Genomic DNA, 19,161 nt, shown 5'->3' with positions numbered 1-19,161 from the left:
TGAAAAGAAATTACAAATGGCTGACTGAAAGAATGTAAACAGAACATCAATGTATCTGCTTGTCTGGTGCATAAAATCCGTGTTCACTTTAACGATGTGTTGGGTAATCAAATATTTCAAATATATGCATGAACAATGAGGGGATGCTGAAAGTATGTGGCATGGAGGCAGAACAGATAAAATAAAGGCCTGTCTTATTTTTGCCTTGTGAGGAACAGAGACTGTAGCACTGAAATGCAAGGCACAGGAATGTATAGAAAAATGAGTCTTTGCCCTGCTTTCAATACCTCCTAGGGAATCTATCCTAGGATGAGTTATCTAGCTGGTTAGTGCTTAGTTCAGGATTTGATGCGGTGGTAGATATTAAATAAATGAATATGGTTGCACAGAGCACTTAAACTTTTTTTTTTTTTTTTTTAATCCCAAACAGTGTCTGAATGCGCCTTGCATCTACAGATAGAAGATGCTGCCTGGTTTAGCAGTTCAGTCCCAGAGGACGAGCTCTGGCCCTTCTAGGGTAACAGGACAGCATGTCAGACTGAAATTTCAATACTTCTTTTTTTTTGTGCCACAAGGTCGTAGAATCATAGAATGCTTTGGGTTGGAAGGGAACTTTATAGGTCATCTAGTCCAACCACCTCCAGTGAGCAGGGACATCTTTAACTCAGAGCCCCATCCAACTTGACCCTGAATATTTCTAGGGATGGGGCATCTACCACCTCTCCTGGCAACCTGTGCCTGTGTTTCGCCACCCTCATCATAAAAAGTTTCTTCCTTATAGCCAGTCTAAAACTACCCTCTTTCAGTTTAAAGCCATTACCCCTTATCCTGTCACAACAGGCCCTGCTCAAAAGCCTGTCCCCATCTTCCCTATAGCTCCCTTCAGGTACTGAAAAGCTGCAATAAGGTCTCTCCACGGTCTTCTCTTCTCCAGGCTGAACAGCCCCAACTCTCTCAACCTTTCCTCACAGGAGAGGTGCTCCAGCTCTCTGATCATTTTTGTGGCCTTACTCTGGACCCACTCCAACAGGTCCATGTCTTTCCTGTGCTGAGGGCTCCAGAGCTGGACGCAGGACTCCAGGTGGGGGTCTCACCAGAGCAGAGTAGAGTGGCAGAAAAGATGTATGAAGTAGGCAGTAATCAAGACACGAGCAGGTGCATTTTCTTGTCATACTGTGTTCATGTGCAACGCAGTCCTAAAAACCATGTTTCCCTCATCGATCCACTAAGTAGCTCAGGTGTTATAAATGGGGCATCCTGACAGATTCACTTTTAGAGGCTTCCGGATCTTGACAGGTTCTTTCTCAACTGCTGAGCTCTGACTTTGCAGGTACTACAGACTGTTTTCTACTCACCTGTATATTCAAAGGTGAAATGTAGGGGCTGTCCATTTTTAAACCTTTCCTCCAGAAAGGTCTCTGATCACAGACAGCACCTTTTTTCACTTTCCTTACACTGGCACATTAATCGGCTCATGAGGAAGTATAGCTTACTGCGCTCATTAGATTATTTTGGTATTTTTAGAAGCATAATTTACATGGTAATTTCAAGAATATAGTTTTTAAAATTTATTCTGTGTTAAATGAATTAGCAGAGAGAGATTTATTTATGTACATCAAGTCAAAAAGATCTTTAGAACTAATTGAAGTGGAAAAGCAAATGGTAAAAACTATAATCATCAACAAGAGTTTTTTCCTGCTTCTCAACAGTGACAGCATGGACCTACTGGGATTTTAGCATTAAAAATATAAGTGACACTGAGCTGAAATAGACAGAGTGATCAACCAAAAAAAAAAAGTTTTCATAGTGATCTCAAGATGTTCAATCGGCACCTCAGTTCTTTACATTTACATAATAAAGGTTTAGAAGATGCCATCGTTAGCATGCTTTATGTACCCTCTAAAAGAACTTCAAAGCTTTTAAAATGAAAATTAGTTACATATAATTTAAATATATAGAAACACTTAACATAAATCAGTGTCCTGTGGTGAACATAATGTGTGTAACAGTATTTAAAGATGAATCGAAAATGAAACTTTGCTATATACTAAGAGCAAGATTTTGAAAGATGCTGTTATGTAAGTGATCTCTTACATAAAATTCTGCAGCAAAAAGGTAGGGAAGGGTTAGGCACTTAGAAGCTTCAGATGAGTGTGCTAACTTTTATCAATCATTAACTTAGTAACTACAAGGTAACTAGTTGTCTACAAGGTCTCTACATCATGAATAGCATTATCTTATCCCTGTGTAAGGCTCTACGTTTCTAGGAATCGTGGGGCACTTGGAAAACCTAATACAGTATTTACCACTTAAGCTATCATGGAAGCCTAGACAGCTTTAGGATTAAGTGTCATACCACACAGAGAGGACAGAAAAATAATCTATGTGTGGTTAAAACTGTGGAACTGCAAAGAGTTCCAGCAGAGCCTGGATTTTCCATGTAGAATGTCTGAAACTTGGCTTAGTTTTGAGAAACACTCCTTGTAGTGCCAGGTGGTACTGGCAGGAGAACATTTATTTCTGCAGTATGCAGTGAAAAAAAGGAAAGGAAGGCCTGGTTAAAAGATAAAGGTATATAGCCTTTTCCCAACAGAAGGGCATTTACTCTGGAAATCAGAAATGTGAAAAGTAATGCAGTCAAATCCTTTGGCATCTTGCTTTTCAAAGGAGCATTATGTCATTAGAAATAAATTACTTAGTTGGTGTCAGTAGTCATAATAGTAACTAACAATGAATAATTAAATTCCCAGTTCTTTGGTTGGTGGGTTTGTGTGAGGCTGTTTAAATGTTTTCTTCTTGATTCATGGGGGCAATGTAGCATAGATGCTACACATTCAAAGCACAGGAAAAAAGTACTTCTGGTTAATAAGCAACTAGTCAGTTAACCATTGTCGGAGCAATTTGTGCTTTTTGTTTTTATATACAGTTTCACAAATCATTTCATTGTCTTTAAATGATGAACTGAAAATTTACTTCTAAGAGGTGCCTTCATGTAAGGTACCACTGTGTACCTCAGCTTTACTAGAAAGCTGCCGTTAAGCAAAGCAGAATAGCATATAGTTGGCAGAATAAGGAGGCTGTGGTACTGCCCTTGTGCAATGTGTATTCTTCAACACTTCTAGCTTTGCCTTAGGTAAATACATGTACTCTTAGTAATTCAAATAACTGTATTTTGTTTCCAAAAGACTTAAGGGACCACTGGAAATAACTGGTAAAGCCTTAACAGTCGCTGAAGAGCTGGTTTAAGTGCCAGATGTACAATTAGATTTGGTACCCAAACCAACTTGTCCTTTGGCTACTTTCAGAAGTTAGCTGGAGATAAAGGTGGACTGTGCTGAAATAACCACAAATAACTGTGGGGATGGGGGATAGTGCATCTGCAGGGCACTGCCTGCCCTAGAGGAAAGAGCTTTGAGCACACTGCCTGTTTGCACCGTTTTCCTGGTAATTAGGAGAACGTAATCCCTTTTCCTGGCAGTGTACGCAACCTTGGAAACAAGGGAGTCAGCTAGTGTGGTTTTGCTGCCCCAACACAAGCTAACCCCAGCTCGCCCCCTTGGCTGCTTGTTGAAGTGGCTGTGACCTCTTACTACAGTTGCAGGAAGGAGTTAGTCTCAGAATGACAAGCTTGGGGCGTAGTGAGACAAATGGCTTCTGCAGAGCTACCCAGTGCCACAGCGTAGCAAGCCACCATGTGGCCACAGCGTAGCAAGCTGTGGTCTCAACAGCACAGCTACAGCATCTGAAGTGATGAATATTCTGAATTATTCTGGTTTTTCTTGTATAAAGTGGTATGGAAGCAGTGGTGCAAAGATAGTTTCTCGGTGGGTCTTCCTAGATATGCATATATATGCTTCACTCTTCCTAGGTAAAGGAAAATAGAATTTTACAAGACCTGAAAGAGAAAATAATCTCAAAGAACAAATGCCTAGCACTACCTAAGTTCCTTCTAGATCAGTTCCCAGCCTTGAATTCAAAAGAAGGTGGAAGTGAAAATGACCTCAAAGGAAGTCAAGCTCCATTCAAGTCTGAGAAGTTTCAGGTGTTTGATTATTTTATAATTTTTTTAAGGCAATAAGTGCAATCTAATATTACTGTAATTAGTCAGCCTTGACTACACAGTCCAAATTCTCAGTGGGCCCTTTTACACTAGGAAGGAGGGTGCAGTCTTGGACACAAACTCGAAGCAAAGCTCTGACTCGTGATGTAGATTCAAAATGAGCCAACATAGTATGTTTTAACGCAGGTCTTCAAATTTTATACACTAGAGGTTCTCTTCACCTAGTCATCCTCTTAATCTCTTTCTGTTATTAGTTTGTTTTTCTGGGTTTGGGGTACTTTTTTGCTGGGGGAAGGGTGAGGACAGGTGATTGCATCAGGAAGTGGCTTGCCTACGGATCCCAACCAGTATGACTTGCTTGGCATTTGATTCATATTTTCTTTACATGCACAGCTGGTCTTTCAGAGACATGTGGTAATTACTGGCGTAATACACAATAGATGAAGCACTTTATCTACTGAAAGAGCATACTGCATATATTCATTGGGTATTTAATAAAGCTGCTTCCTATCATCAAACCAGCCCAGTGAGGACTTGTTAAAGAATTTTGGAGAGAAGATGAGGAGGAAGTGGTAGGAACCAAATTGTATTGCGCTTGCTCTCTTTCCCACCTGTTTGACATGTACTTTACCTTCAAACAGTGACAGTATCAGCTAAGACATTGGTGTAATTAAGCCTTCTTATTTTTGTAACAGTATTCATTTTAGTACATACTCTGTAGGTTATTCTTTCCATCAAATTTAATTTCTGACAAGTGTGAGCATACCTCTCATGCTGATACTTTTTTTTTTGGTCATCTTTCTTTCTCTCTCTTTTTTCTCTTTTTAGTTCATTGTGTCCGCTGATGGGTGGATTACTCATAGAACGTTCTCCACTGTAATTTCTGTTTATCGGAAAATAGGAACTGCAGTTCTTCGGTAATAACAATCTCCTCTATCTAAACAGGCTCTATTCGTTTCACTACCTTCATTTTCTTCATGTCTTGTCATTTTTTTTGTTTACTGCTGCTGTTAATCTGACATCCTTTGCTCCAAAAAAAATGTGTTTTATTTACAGGGCACAGCATTTGGAAGTGCTCCTGTACCTTCTCGCAGGCAATTATGTGAGTCTCTTAAATTCCGCTCTGTGTTGTAAAGATGACTATGTGTTCATGTGCTGTAGCATGGCATGCCAATATAGAGTTAATGCCCTTAGGTCAATATTCAACCGCTGGTGTTGTATATTGCCTGGAACGTGTTTGTAGCTAACAGCTTCTATTGACCCCTTTTTATTTCTTTGTTGTGTTTTGTTCAACACATCATAACTTGGTGCTGCGCTGTGCACTATAGAGTTGCAAGAAGGGAAGAAAGTACCATAATGACTCAAAGTCTGGAGGGGAATAAGAATAATACCTTCAGATCACGTGTTCAGCATATTAATCAGTAACGTTGTTAAAACTAAAGAATCTCTCTTTCCCTTTCTTCAAATTAATCTCTCCATTGTGCAAACAAATGAAAAAGAATCTGGATCTCAAAAAATTAAGAAATGGAAAATAAAAAGTATGGTGCAAGGCAGGTGTTACTGATACCAGCTGTATATGTGAACTTTTATAGCGGGATCTCATTCTTTTTTTTTTTTTCCTTAAATTCATTGGAAATATTGACAATCGATAATATTTCTTTTAAATTAAAATCCCCCTGTTGTCCACCCAAAAACCCAAGAAATCACAAACATAATGTGCTATATATATTTTTGTTTGAAAGAAGGGAATAGCTTACATTCTAATGCAAGATGGTCTCTCTGCTGCTTGAACAGTGTGCATGTGTGAGTGTGTATATTGAATATACGGATTATCAGATAACCATCAGACTTTGAGACGAGGACTACCTTATATTCCTTGAATCTGTTTCTGTCTCTCTTCTCCTACCTTGAGTTAAATGTCCATCCTAAAGACGTTGATGTCTTCCATATGCATATAATAAGCTACAGCCATGCACTGTATTATTATAATTACTATGCACTGCATCATACCACTGAATGTCATATAGATTCATCATAATATAACACTACAGGCTTATTCTTAAAATACAGTGCAGCTTGAATGGTGCTTCATTGTTGGCAGTCTTGAAACGTGTTGCTTGCATAAATTCACCAATGCTGCTCTTATTATTCATAGGGTAACACATAGCATTTGTGTATTAGTGTGGGTCTTGCAAAAGTAACAAAAAATATGATCTGTATATGACTGTCCTTTCTTTTGTGCAATTATCTAAGATGTTCCTATTCTACTGGGTATATCTAAAGAGAGAAAAAAATATCAAGATGAAACACTGTTCATGAAATATAATTGTGCACCAATTATCGTTATTTAAGGTATGGTGGAATGAATTAATATTCTCATTGAATCCTTCAGAAAAACAATGCTGAAGTTGTTATTTTTTATCCCATAGGTATGACACTTATCAGTCTGCTAAAATGAAAATTCACATTGCTGTCTGGCTTACTTTCATTGAAGTTAATCCTTCCACTGGTCTACACGATTAACAAAATCAGTGAAGACTTTGGAAGCACACCGAGATGATAACATGCTTTAACATGCTTAGTTATAAATGACCAGAAGTGTGCACAGTGGCACTGTTGATAGCTTCCTTCCTTTTATGGGGTCCCTGATTGAGATGAATGATGAAGTGTCACGTAGTGAAGTATCTGGGATTCGAATATAAGGGAAGGGCTTGGAAGGGCAGAATAAAGTTTGTGTGCCTAAATGAAGTTGCAGAACTGTAAAGTAAACAGAGGAATGAATGATGGTTGGGTTAAATATGTAGATGAAGAGGTTGGAAGAAGTAGTCAGTCTCTAGCTGATGAACTGGTGGTAAAGTTAACATCACTGAAATGGTGAGATGGGAGAAGTAGATTTAAAACTTTATATGTAGAATGGCTTAACTATGAAGCAAAAAGAAGCAAAAGAAACACATAAATAAGGGAATCTGTAACATCAGGGTGAAAAAAAGGGAAAAAAAATATTTCAGCCAGTGATTCTCTGCTTTTATGTGTATTGGGAGGCAAAGATTATATGGAACTATGAATATGTTGAAGCAAAGGTCTACTAAAGGGAAGCTAAAATTAGAGCTTGAACTTCCTAAGCTTGTATTTTAGTCATTGGTGGAAATTTTTCTACTCCTTGCAAAGCATTGAACATTGTTATTATTCATGTACAAAAACAGGAAATCAGCATGTCTGGGAATCCAGAGCAGGAATGCTACTGGACAAATGCTGTGTCCTGTCACACAGAAACTCAAAGGTAGGCTATGTTTTCTTCCAACTAATGTTACCAGTGATCATACAGTAACTCTACTGCAGTAGAAAAGGCAAGATTAATTTGATCTGAGTTCATGTAAGATGTTTTAACCTACTGGGGACTTGTGGCTCCAGAGTTAGCAGGGTGGGCTTAGTGGTGGTGTTGCAAGTGACCGGGAAGTCATGCACCTCTGGGCATCTGAAGGTGTCATATACATTGAGTGGCCTCTGTGCCAATGCTGTGTTATGACATTTCCTCTTGTAGCCTAGGGTCCATAGAAGCTGCTGCTGAAATGTGGCAAAGTAGTGAGTGGCTGAGCCTAAGATGCTGTTTATATAATATTTTAAAAAACAATCTTCTACTGATAGGGCTTTTTAAGAATCGAACTATATAAACTATGAGATACTGAGTACAACGGTAGCTAAAAAATTCCAATATGGGAGCTAAGACTCCTTTCCACAAGATAAAAACTTGCCTTTTGAAATGGAATAGGTTGTGCCTTCATTTCTGTTTTGCAATGAAGACAGAAGTGGAAATAAAGGAACATACAATCCAAACTGACCATAACTATGAGATCATCTCTAATTAGAAACAAAATAAGATGCAAAGACAGAGAATAAACTGAATGGGGAGTCCAAACTGAATATAGATGTCAACAGAAGTCCATAATGATAGCTATATGACCCAGCTTGGTTCATTGGAGTGCTGCTGACTAAAAAGCAAAATACAGATTTACAAGATAAAGTTATGTCTAAACAAAATGTTGTATCAAAACAACATGCAGCTCCAGATTTTTGGGCAGAATTGCAATATAATATATAATTGCCAGAGGGAGAGAAGAGCCGTTGTATTTTGTCTTGTCACTTGTCCATTACATGGAGCAGAAGCACAAATACACCAGTGCAACTGGCATACTGTGCAATTTAAACTGGCGGAATATTTTATTTGCATATTACATGAAGAAGAACAAACCCCACAATTCTGAAAATACACATGTTGCTTGCAAGATTTCCTTTAAACTGCACTTTTCTCCTGCAAAAATACATATTGGGGTCAGGTTTTTAAGTTTGTGTCCTCTGTTAAACCATTGGGTTAAGGTAGGTGGCCTTGCACCAGATGACAAAACTTTAACTTTTTTATATCTATGGTAATTTTCGTCAAGAATTTGTTCTGAACATTCTCCTTGTTTAACCTGAAATGGCCTCAAACTATAATTACCAATTGAGGGTGACAGTGGGCAGTACTTTTTAAGAAAACACATTATAGTTTGTACGTAATTTAAGGAATGAAAAATTCTTACTAGTTTTGATTAGCACCACTTAGAAGAAGAACTTGATGAGAAGAAATGCCATAGAAAGAGCCTTGCTGTAATAACGTCTTCCTGAAACACATTAGAATCTCAACAAAAATCAATACAGTCGTGTGGTACCTGACAATCAACTTTACATACAAAACAAATTGGATCAGACACTTGAAATAGCCATATTATATCCAGAGAATTTCACACCATCTAATGATAAGAAAAGTGATAAAATCTAACACAGTTAAACTAACCTTTAGGCAGAAATTTCATACAATGAAGAAGTTAAGACTTAAAAATAACCATAACTCACAGCAAAATTAAAGGAAGTGAAATCCTTAGTTTGTTGATAAATGGCACTGTAATGTTATAATCTCACAAGCAAAGTTTAATTACTTAGGGCAAACATAAATATTTCAGAGTTTTAAATTCAGCTGTAATTATTTTTTTCAAGGCATAAATTACAACAGAAAATACATAGAATGGAAATTACAAGAGTTAAATTCCTAGAGTAGATAGTTCAAGTGCTAAAACAATCTTAAAGAAGTACTTGCCCACTATCAAGAGATTTCAAAGGAATGGATGGCTTCTTTAGTCAACCAGAGGGAGAAAACAAGAAAGGCAGATTCAATGCTGGGAACTTTACTGTTTTCATGAATCATGGTGCATTGTGGAGGAAGAAACTTTTTTCATTGGATTGGTTTTATAATACAGAGAAAAACCTAAGGAGGTAATGGTAAATATGTAAGTTGCAAATGGAAAGATTTAAAATGTCTTTTTTCATAGTAGACTAACCTACTAATAAAAATAGCTTGTGTTAGGAAAAAAATACGGGCAGTAATTTTTTATGGAGTTGATCAAAATATATGAAGTCAAAGTGATGTCAGTAGCAGTTTCATTAAAATAATGCCTAAAAAAAGCTTGTTAAAAATACCTGCATGTTTGTAAAGCCCAACCAAGGTATTTTCTGCAAAGTTTTATCTATCAGGATTCTTTTCTATGTATGATAAAAATTGTGAGCACAGGAAAATAAATTGGTGTATTTGGAGCTTTATAAGGAAGTTTTACCCTCACAGAAGGGTACAAAACTCTCCCCCCAACCATAGGCCAGATACGAGTTCTCTAGACTGAACATCTGACTAAAAGAATGCTAAATGTCTTATTCTCACACAGGGTCACCAATTTCAGTGGTGGGTCTCAAAGTCTAGTAAGACTACCAGTAAGACTGCCATCAGTTGTTTGACAGGTTTCAGCCTAAAATGATGCAAATACCTATGTCATCTTTCAGAATAATGACAAAGGTATTTACATAGTAAAATTTATGATGACAACATTATTCAGGTTAGTCAACCTAATTAGGTTGGGGGCTTCAGGGCAACTTAAGGCGTTTGACCCGGCATATGCAGCGGGATGGGAGATTATTGTGACCAGCAGTGTAAATAATTAGGTGATGAAAAGGTAAAGATAACCTTTGAAGATGAAAATATTTTGTGTGTGTCACAGAATATGCAATTTCAAAAAGGTATGTTCAGGGTAATAACTTGTGTAGGAGAATTGCAACAATAGCTTTGCGTCGTTCCTCAGGGGTGGAAAATCTGGAAGAATGATCAAAGTTTGAAGCTGTTCTCTTTGCCGTGGTTCCTTCCAAACTTGATGGTAACTGTCCTGCCAAACCCTGGGTGCTGCTGTCGCTGTACCTAATACTGATTCACTGGGCCTCTCTAAGCTGTAGAGACAGGAAATCCCCAAGCTTCATGCAAACCTGCGCTATCAAAGGCTGTGTCTGCCTTAATCATAGAATCATTTAGGGCAGAAAAGACCCTTAAGCACATTGAGTCCAACCATAAACCTAACACTGCCAAGTCCACCATGAAACCATGTCCCTAAGCGCCATGTTTACACAATCTTTTAAATACCTCCAGGGATGGTGATTCCACCACTTCCCTAGGCAGCCTGTTCCGGTGCTTGACAACCTTTTCAGTGAAGAAATTTTTCCTAATATCCAATTTAAACTTCTCCTGGTGCAACTTGAGGTGGTTTGCTCTTGTCCTGTCACTTGTCACTTGGGAGAAGAGACCAACACCCATCTCTCTACAACCTCCTTTCAGGTGGTTGTAGAGAGTGATGAGGTCTCCCCTCAGCCTCTTTTTCTCCAGGCTGAACAATCCCAGTTCCCTCAGCTGCTCCTCAGAAGACTGGTTCTCTAGACCCTTCACGAGCTTCAATGCTCTTCTGTATATGTATGTGGTATAACATAAGTAAAGAAGGAAAAGTTGTCTTTGTCTATTATTTCAGACTTTAAAATTATAGTTGTGCAGCAACAAATCCAAGTAACTCGGTGTCCTAACTCAGTAGGACTCTGCACTGGTGAGATTTTTGTAAGTTCAGGAATCTTATTAACTGCACGCCAATCCTGGATAGATTCTCTCTTCAAGATTTTGACTGAAGTTATGGTTTTGGGGGAGGTAAATTATGATTTCTTAAGTGACTAATTTTCCTACAGAAGTTGTTTAAATGTTTACAAGGGGTGCAGAGGAGTGCACTTAGAATGGCTTTTGTGAGGAAAAATGCAAAACTCTCAATGACTGTAAAATAAGTAGGTTCTTAATCCTATGGAAGTTTAGGTTTATGCCAGTGTCATGTCCGTAGATTCAATTGCTGTCTGGCTGGAGTTTAGAAATGTGTCTGACTAACTGTAAAATACTTCCAATCAGGTTTTACTGAAGTCAGTCACTCTCAAAAAATTAAGCAACAGTAATAGAAATAAATTATGTAAATAGTAATAATCTATTATCTATCGTTTCACACTTTTGGCTAATAATTCTTTATTGTAACATTTCTAAAAATGACCTCACCTGACAGTCACCTGCTAGATTTAATTTATAAATTCATTAGACAATTATCCATTTAACTGAATAGTCTTTTGATCAGTTTTTTTAACTCAGTACTACTATGTTCTTAGTGATTAAGGCTTACTCTATTGTAATCACAAGTTATAGTCCTGTTAACTCCAGTGAATACAAGACCATGCTCATTTTTTGCAAAATGAGAAAATACATATTCTGACAATAGTTTTATTAATATATTATTATTTTTAAGTCTTTCATTTGTGGGAGAGAATTCGAATTATTTTAACAGCAGCACGGGCTTTCAGTCCTGTTTCTATGGAAACAAACATTAGCACAGTGAAAGTTTTTAAAAAGTGATTATTTTAAAACATTGAGGACTGGAGAATTCATTTAAGCAAGTTTGGAACCCACTCAAGAAACCATGGAGCTCAGATATAGAACAGAAATAAAAATGTTATGTTTAATGTTATAGCTTAACACGTGGGTTTTATTTGTCTTTGTTTCTTAATTCCACGATTGAAAAGAAGGATTAAACAAAAGAGTTTTTATTGCGTTTAGATTGTACTAGTACAGAACTCCCCAAGAGGGGTATTACAGTGAGGAATGTGTTTCGGTACATAGGAGCATTGAGGAATTTAGAAAAATGCATTTTTGTTTTCATCAGTTTGTACTTGAGGAGGGAGAACAGTATTTGATAGATTGATATGTACAAGTTTGGTTTGCATCCTACACCTGCATATGGAAGAAGAAAAAAAACAAACACATTGCTGCTATATGGAGTATCTTATCCTTGAGCACAGAAAAAACACCATGGTCCTAATTTTATTGAAAATCAGATAGTGTTTCCTTTTTAAATAAAATAACCCTTCAAAAACTTAGTTTTTCATCATTGAAATAAATAGTGTGTCAGGGTGAGATTCACCAAATTCAGTCATTATCAGTTTTTCCTGTCCTGCTTTGCATTCATGGACTTGATTACACCTTAATGAAGGAAAAACAGAGTACAGAAGCCACGAGCTGAGGATTTGCTTGTTCTGTTTGTTGTTTCTGCTTTCACTGCCATTATAGTGTGTAAAAATAAGATACATTCTTTTCTTTTGAGAGTTAATAGATGAAAAGGGAATCTATTAAATTAGATAGGGCCTTGCTAAATTAATGTTAAAGCACTAGACAACTTTAAAAAGAAAGCGCTCTGCTGTGGGCTTCTTGAACTACTTCGGTTAACTGTAATTGTGTGTTTTTGGAAGTTCTGTCTTTGAAACATATGTAAAATATAATTCATTATTATGTAAGTGTTTTAAAGTAATTTCTGTATGAAGACCTTTAGTGTTCTGGTTTTTTGTAAGCTGCTTTTTTTCCTGTGAAGATAAGTGGAAATGGCAGCCTCCAAAAGACAGTGTTGTTTACACCCTATATTTTTTTTTTTTCTATTTCCATTTCTATTTCCATTTCTGTGGAGGCTACGTCTGTGGTCACTACAAGAGGGAATAAGGTCTGTAAGACCTCTCTTGCTCTAACATCTCAGAAAAACATATATAATTGAAACTACGAATACCTGTTTTCCTAAAGACTGAGCTCTATGTTTTCTACAGAAATCATGAAACTTTTACATATGCTCAGGGAATTGTCATTTCCATATACCTAATGCTGGAGCTTGTGTCTACAAAAAAGTGGCTTTTAACTATGGTTCCTTAAGAATTTGTGACAACTTACTAGCTGGTGGAGAGTTACTCTTTTTGATAGTGCCAGATGACACAGCAAGGGGCGCAGGCCATAAGTTACAGCTTGGCAGGTACAAAATAGGCATTAGGAAGAACTTTTCTCAAGGAGCGTACTACAGCTCTGGAACAGGTTGCTCGGGTTGTAGAATCTCCATCCTCAGAGGTTTTCAAGACTTGGCCAGGCAGAGGTGTGACTGGGCTCCCTGGAGTTGGTGGCACTCCCAAACAGGAGGCAGGGCAAGATGACTTCCAGAGGCTGCTTCCTCCCAGTGTTTCTCTGAGTCTGCAATTTGGGGAGCACTGGTAGTGATGGAAAGAAGGGGAAAAAATGCAGTCTTCTGAAGCTGCAGCTGCATCTTTCTGCAGAGTTTATTTTCTGTTTGTAAATTCATGTACAGTTAATTTAAGAAACTTCAGCTGCTAAAACAGTATTTTTTTAAAAAAAGAAGTTAATGATTGGTTCCAAGTTCTTCAGATGAAATTGACTTTTCAAAGTGGTGATATTTTGTAGGTTTTTTGGCCTAAAAATAAGGTTAATGTGGTAAATAATTCTTGGATTAAAGTAATATTTCGTTTTAGACCTAACAAAATATATCTGATTGATCTGATCATTTTCATTCAGGCATCAAACTGAAGAGTCCCCTATTTACCTGACTCTAATTTGAGTAGTGAAATTGAATATCTGATAGATCTCCATCAGGAGTAAACTGAGTGATTCTTTTATTCTGAATAAATTACCTGTCACAGTAATCCTATTTCCTATTAGTGAATTATCTAAAATCTGACAGTAATTTTTTTTTTACCTGTTTTAGATTGTAAGGAGTTGTCAGTATACACATATGTTAGCTTATGCTTTGTCAATGGAGTAATCCCCCTCATTCAGTAATTTCCCTTCTGACCACTCTAATATTACTTCTATTCCTGGAGTCTTCCACACAAAAACCCCTTCTCTTTCTCCAGATGACCATGTACTGTGCTATAATAATAGCAATACCGATTTCCAGGTTTGCTGTTGTTAAATATTCCTGTCAAAAACTTTTCATACTAGTAGCTTAGTTATTCAATTATTGTAAATATTCTGTTGTTTGCATAGTTATCAGATGTTTTTATACGGAAAGCATCAGGAAAAGGAAGAAAAATTACTTGCAGAAAACTGATGCTTTAGCTTATTAATGAGTATAGTAGGGTAGTAGAGTATATAGCAGTTTAGGATAAAATTTCCAGTGAAAGAAACTGTGGTAGAGAAAGGATGCATTAAGGTGAACAATGAACAGTATCTGCTGAGAAAACATAAAGCCTACAGCTAAAAGTCTCTTTCACAGGACCTTTGAGTGTTGGAGTCTTCGTTGCTTCAGGTACTGGTCTTCTCATGGATGTTGGAACAGACGTAAGCAAAGAAGTCTCAGGCAGAATTTAAACAAAAGAAAATATTTACCCATGTTTTTCTGATTTAGATTATGTGCAGTTATGAAAAAAATGTTATTTCATGATATGAGGAATTACAACATCATTTTATGACGAGGACTTGCAGCCTACACACTTGTATTTTACTTACCTTGGGTGACATTCACTATTTACAATTGTGGAGATTGTATTTGCCTTTTGATTCATTGCTGCAATGGATAGTGCTTTTCTCTCAGATGTAGTTAAATTAAAAACGACTGTATTCATTGTTTTGGTCAGTAGTTCTGTCTTCAGGGAATTCATGAAATTTGAGACTGCTGAAGATGGTTATTTAAATTACTGAACAGCTTAATACGCATGTCAGTATTAAAATGTTTTCAAGCCATTCCCATTAGAATATGTTAAACACAGTGCAGAAATTCTATGAAACTACATTTATTGTCATACTGCTGTTTGTTGCGTATATGGCAAGATATCATGATCATGTTTTGCTTTGACAGAACTACAGAAGTTAGCTATTAAACCATTAATAGTTTTCTATATTGTATTTAACTCCATTGGGTAGATTAAAAAATGCTGCCTTCAATGAATGCCTAGTACAGAAGACATGATTTTTTTTTGCCAGATTTCCCTTCTAAGATTAGTCATATGCAATTATTACAATCACTTTGCTTTTTCCAGAGTAGATCAAATGCAAGACTGATAGACATTTTACTTCAGATGGTTAAAAAGAGTTAAAAGTTGGAATGAAAACATTCACAATTTCTCTCTGCCGCGCAAGCGTGCTTGCAGATGCACTTGTCGCTGTTCTCTCCCTCACAGCCATAACACATCCTGTATCTTTCTAGAGAGAAGCTAGACAAATGATCCACTCTGTTGTTTCCTGTTTTTCACATTGTTGTTAATTTTTTCATTTTCCCACAAAAACCATGGATTTTATAGGCTTCATAGGCCGGAAATTAGAATTACTTGTTTTTAATGTGATGAAGTAAGACATTGCTAATGCTTGAATTATTCATGGATATTTATCAAGTTCATCCATAGGAACTATAAATGCAAATAATTCAGTGCAGTTTGTTAAAAATGAACATTTGGTATCATGCAACTTTAAGTAGCAAAGTATATGATACTTTATATATCAACTCAGTTTATATCAGTCCACTCCTCTTTCTGTTATTTTTCTAATAAGCTTTTTCTCCTTCTCGTCTACTCATTTTTAACATCTGGAAAATATCCACTGCTTTACTTTTACAGAAAAGTTAATTCATTATTGTCATTTGGTGATATTGCTGAAGCTCCAACACACAGGAAGGGAATGAGAGGTTTTTATGTGCTTTGGTAGAGTCATCTATTGTTGGGAAATAAATATCTGATTAATGTTTTCTGGAAGCTATTTCAAGCTTTTGTTATAAGAAAATACAATAAAAGCAGTACTCGCTACAAAACCTCGTTAAGCTTTTCTGTAAAGCAACAGTAACTTTCACATCCCTTCTCTTCAAACCGCCTGAGTTTTGTTGTTGAAATAGCATATTATATGAATTTTGCTACTTCCAGAATTTTGTTTAAAAAATAATTTATATTCGTTGACATTTGCCTGCATATCTGATCTTTGGGGTTTTAAAAGACTGTGATTCCAAAGAAAATAGATGTAAAAATCAACACAGTAAAAGTAAAGTCTGCTATATATGATAAAGATATACTGGGATGTTGTTACTTATTTTAAAATTACAGGTTTTGACAGTGAAAATTTTTATCCTCTATACTAATAGGGTAACTGAAGACACCTGATAGTAATTCCCTAGCAGAAAGAATTGTTCTGTTTCCCTTCTGGGGTCCTGTGGTTGCTGTCTTTCCTCTACCACAGTCTCCTGCCAGCTCTCTTGACTTAACTGTGGGAATGGCTCTAGTCTTGGACTGGAAAATCAGAAAGTAGAAATGCTCTGTGGCTTGTATAGGTAACTGAGTCTCCCTCTCCTCTAGCAAAAGGATGCAGTATTCCATGTTTCTACAGGTAAAAGCTGTAGGAAGTATTAACAGATACCATTATTTGTTGGGATAGTGAGTATATACATAAAGTTGGTCTTTTAATAGCATTTAGTATTTTAGTCATCAGATTATCATCATTACCCTTGGGCTGCTTCTATTCAGTTTTTATTTATAGGTTTAAACCTAATTGAAGCATGACTCCAAGAAGAAAAATGCCATCATCCATGCAAACAGAAGTGTTTGGAAGACACGCATAGGCAGAAGTAGAAACAGATGTGGTTCACTGGCTACACACGGAAACAATCCAGATGTGTGAATTCATGTATTTTAGTATTCTTTCCAGGAGGACTGAGGCTAGACCAGCTTGCACTAGTCGTGGGTTTATGTAGAGAATAATCCCCAGTGTTTCAGTGTCACCGTGTTTCCGTGCATGCTTCTGGGATGTCCTTTCAACGCAATCTGTTCTATCTGACTATGTTGTATTTCAACAATAGTTCCTAATGTGAAAAGCCTTATTATTCTATTTAATTTATTCATAGTGCCTTTTCAAAAAATAAGTCAAAATCTGTGGAGACTGAGAAAAGAGATAATACTGCTTGGTGTGTACTTGTCACTAGCTAGTGTTTTGTAAGCCTCACTAGCTTACAGCTTGTGTCTGAATTTCTACTCCTTTTATAGACAAAACCTTGACAGACATCTTCAGTGTGTTGTGATTTTTCTCATTGGGGCTTGCGGAAAACTTTTTAAAGTTTGAATTGTTTGGGTGTTGGCTATCATCTTGGCCATGCACAGCATCTCTGCTAGCATCAGCTTCACCTACTCACTCCTACCTGAATGACTTCTAAGCAGCATATATCTACTCAGTCTTCGTTAGAAAGGGTAAAGGAGTCTTCCTGTGAAGAACACACAGGTTGAGACCAAACACGACTTTTTTTTTGCTTTTCTGCTAGCAGCCAGGGCCAGCCTTGAGAAGGATAAGAGTGGCCAGGTGATGAACTCTGAGCTTGGGGTGACTCTGCATGAACCAGATGCCCTGACTCCTCCCACTGTTTGGTAGCCCCCAACTATGACACATGTGGTGGTGCCTGCACACTGGATAATATTCTTGCTTACCAGTTTAAAACTACAGTCTAGTTCTTATTTTACCTTCATTGACTATGTCAACCCTTTCTTGGGTAATAGCACATGAGCGTATACTGGGTTCAGTAGCAGAAAGCTCAGCTAAAGATTTCTGTTGGCCTGTTCACATTCCTTGGCGGGGAAATTTCAAAGAATGAAATTCAATTGTCCTAAACAAAACATGATAAAACTAGGCTGCTGTCACCTAACTTTAAGCACCTGTAGTTTGTCTTTCAGCAGCAGTGATTTTTCATAAGTCGGAAATTATATTTAAAAAGTTTTTTCTAACACATGCCTAACAGAAGTCTTCGGTCATTTATTTATTGGATTACAATGGAAATAGCATGCTGATATTTTTCCATTTTGAAGTACAAAAGGTACTCATTTTTGTGATGCATTCTTGGCCTTACAAAACAATCTAATAGTCACTTGTATTAGCAAAATAAGCAGAGTTCATTAAAACAAAATAAAGTAACTGCTACTCTAGGTTGGGAACAATATGGTTGTACTTTAGCATAACATGAAAGACAGTGTTGAAAAAAGAGCAGTAGCTCCCTTCTTCTTTTTGTCTTCTGAAGTTACCCACACAGAAACAATATGAAAGCAGTGCAGATTTTAATTTTAAACTGTCAGCATCCTCGTGTGACATGAATTAGTGATATAGGTGTAATGACTGGATGCTAGCAATAGCAGTCATATGTTTGTTTTTTTTTCTGCTGGCACCCTGTGACTCGATCTCTCAAGCATCCTAAGGGAGCAGAACACAGAGAGCTGGGAGGAGGGATGCTCACCTGGAGGGCTGGTATTCTCCCCACTCGACTTCTACATATAAGATTTTTTTTGGCTAATGTGCCTTTCAGCCGGGCAGGCAGTTGTATGTGCTTAATTTCATGAGTGTGAACAGATAAAAATCAGCCTGTTCCCATGTATTATTAAACGTGTCTGTGTTCCTGGAGCAGAGGTGAGGATGTTTCCATCTCTTGACGGATTTTGTGTTTTCTTGCCTCAGCACTAACCACACAGCAGGAGGATCAGGGCATTTAGGAAGACTTGCTGTGACAGTGAAGCATTTTTATTAATTTATAAAATGCTTATAAAAAGCTTATAAAAATTTGAAAGATCTCACATCCGACTGTCAAGCTTGCCAGCAAGTTGCACATCCAAATGATCTGTTAGGAGCAATGGAGAGCAGTTCCTTAACTGGAAGCTTTAAAATACAGTAATTTGAGTTAGACGTCCAAGTCAAATATGAGCACAAGTCTCAAGATCTGAAAAACTTATTTCTCTACTCATCTTTGTGAAGTATGTAATCTGTCTTTGGATGCAAACAGAATGTCTTTTATTATTTACCAAGTATGATATTAAATATTATATTTATGGTAGTATAAGCATCTCAAATATTTTTAAAGGAACTGTCAAATGTAGTCATGGACTAAAATGAGAAG

The 19,161-nt window shown here is 37.1% G+C and overlaps 1 protein-coding gene across 4 annotated transcripts in view; it reads left to right on the top strand.

The window, feature by feature from the left end:
• CCSER1 (coiled-coil serine rich protein 1) overlaps positions 1-19,161 on the top strand; it is a 745,310-nt gene that overhangs the window by 587,430 nt on the left and 138,719 nt on the right. The window contains exon 10 of one of the 4 annotated variants that reach the window (XM_075421507.1): positions 5,117-5,162. The exons of the other annotated variants lie outside the window; for them this stretch is intronic. Coding sequence (XP_075277622.1) covers positions 5,117-5,162 — 46 coding nt within the window. The remainder of the gene's footprint in view (positions 1-5,116; positions 5,163-19,161) is intronic. 4 annotated transcript variants of the gene reach the window in all.

The sequence above is a fragment of the Opisthocomus hoazin genome, chromosome 5 (genome assembly GCF_030867145.1).
Source record: "Opisthocomus hoazin isolate bOpiHoa1 chromosome 5, bOpiHoa1.hap1, whole genome shotgun sequence".
NCBI classification, from domain to species: Eukaryota; Metazoa; Chordata; class Aves; order Opisthocomiformes; family Opisthocomidae; genus Opisthocomus; species Opisthocomus hoazin.
Note: the sequence above shows the minus strand (reverse complement) of the source record. Positions and strands in the feature narration are given on the sequence as shown.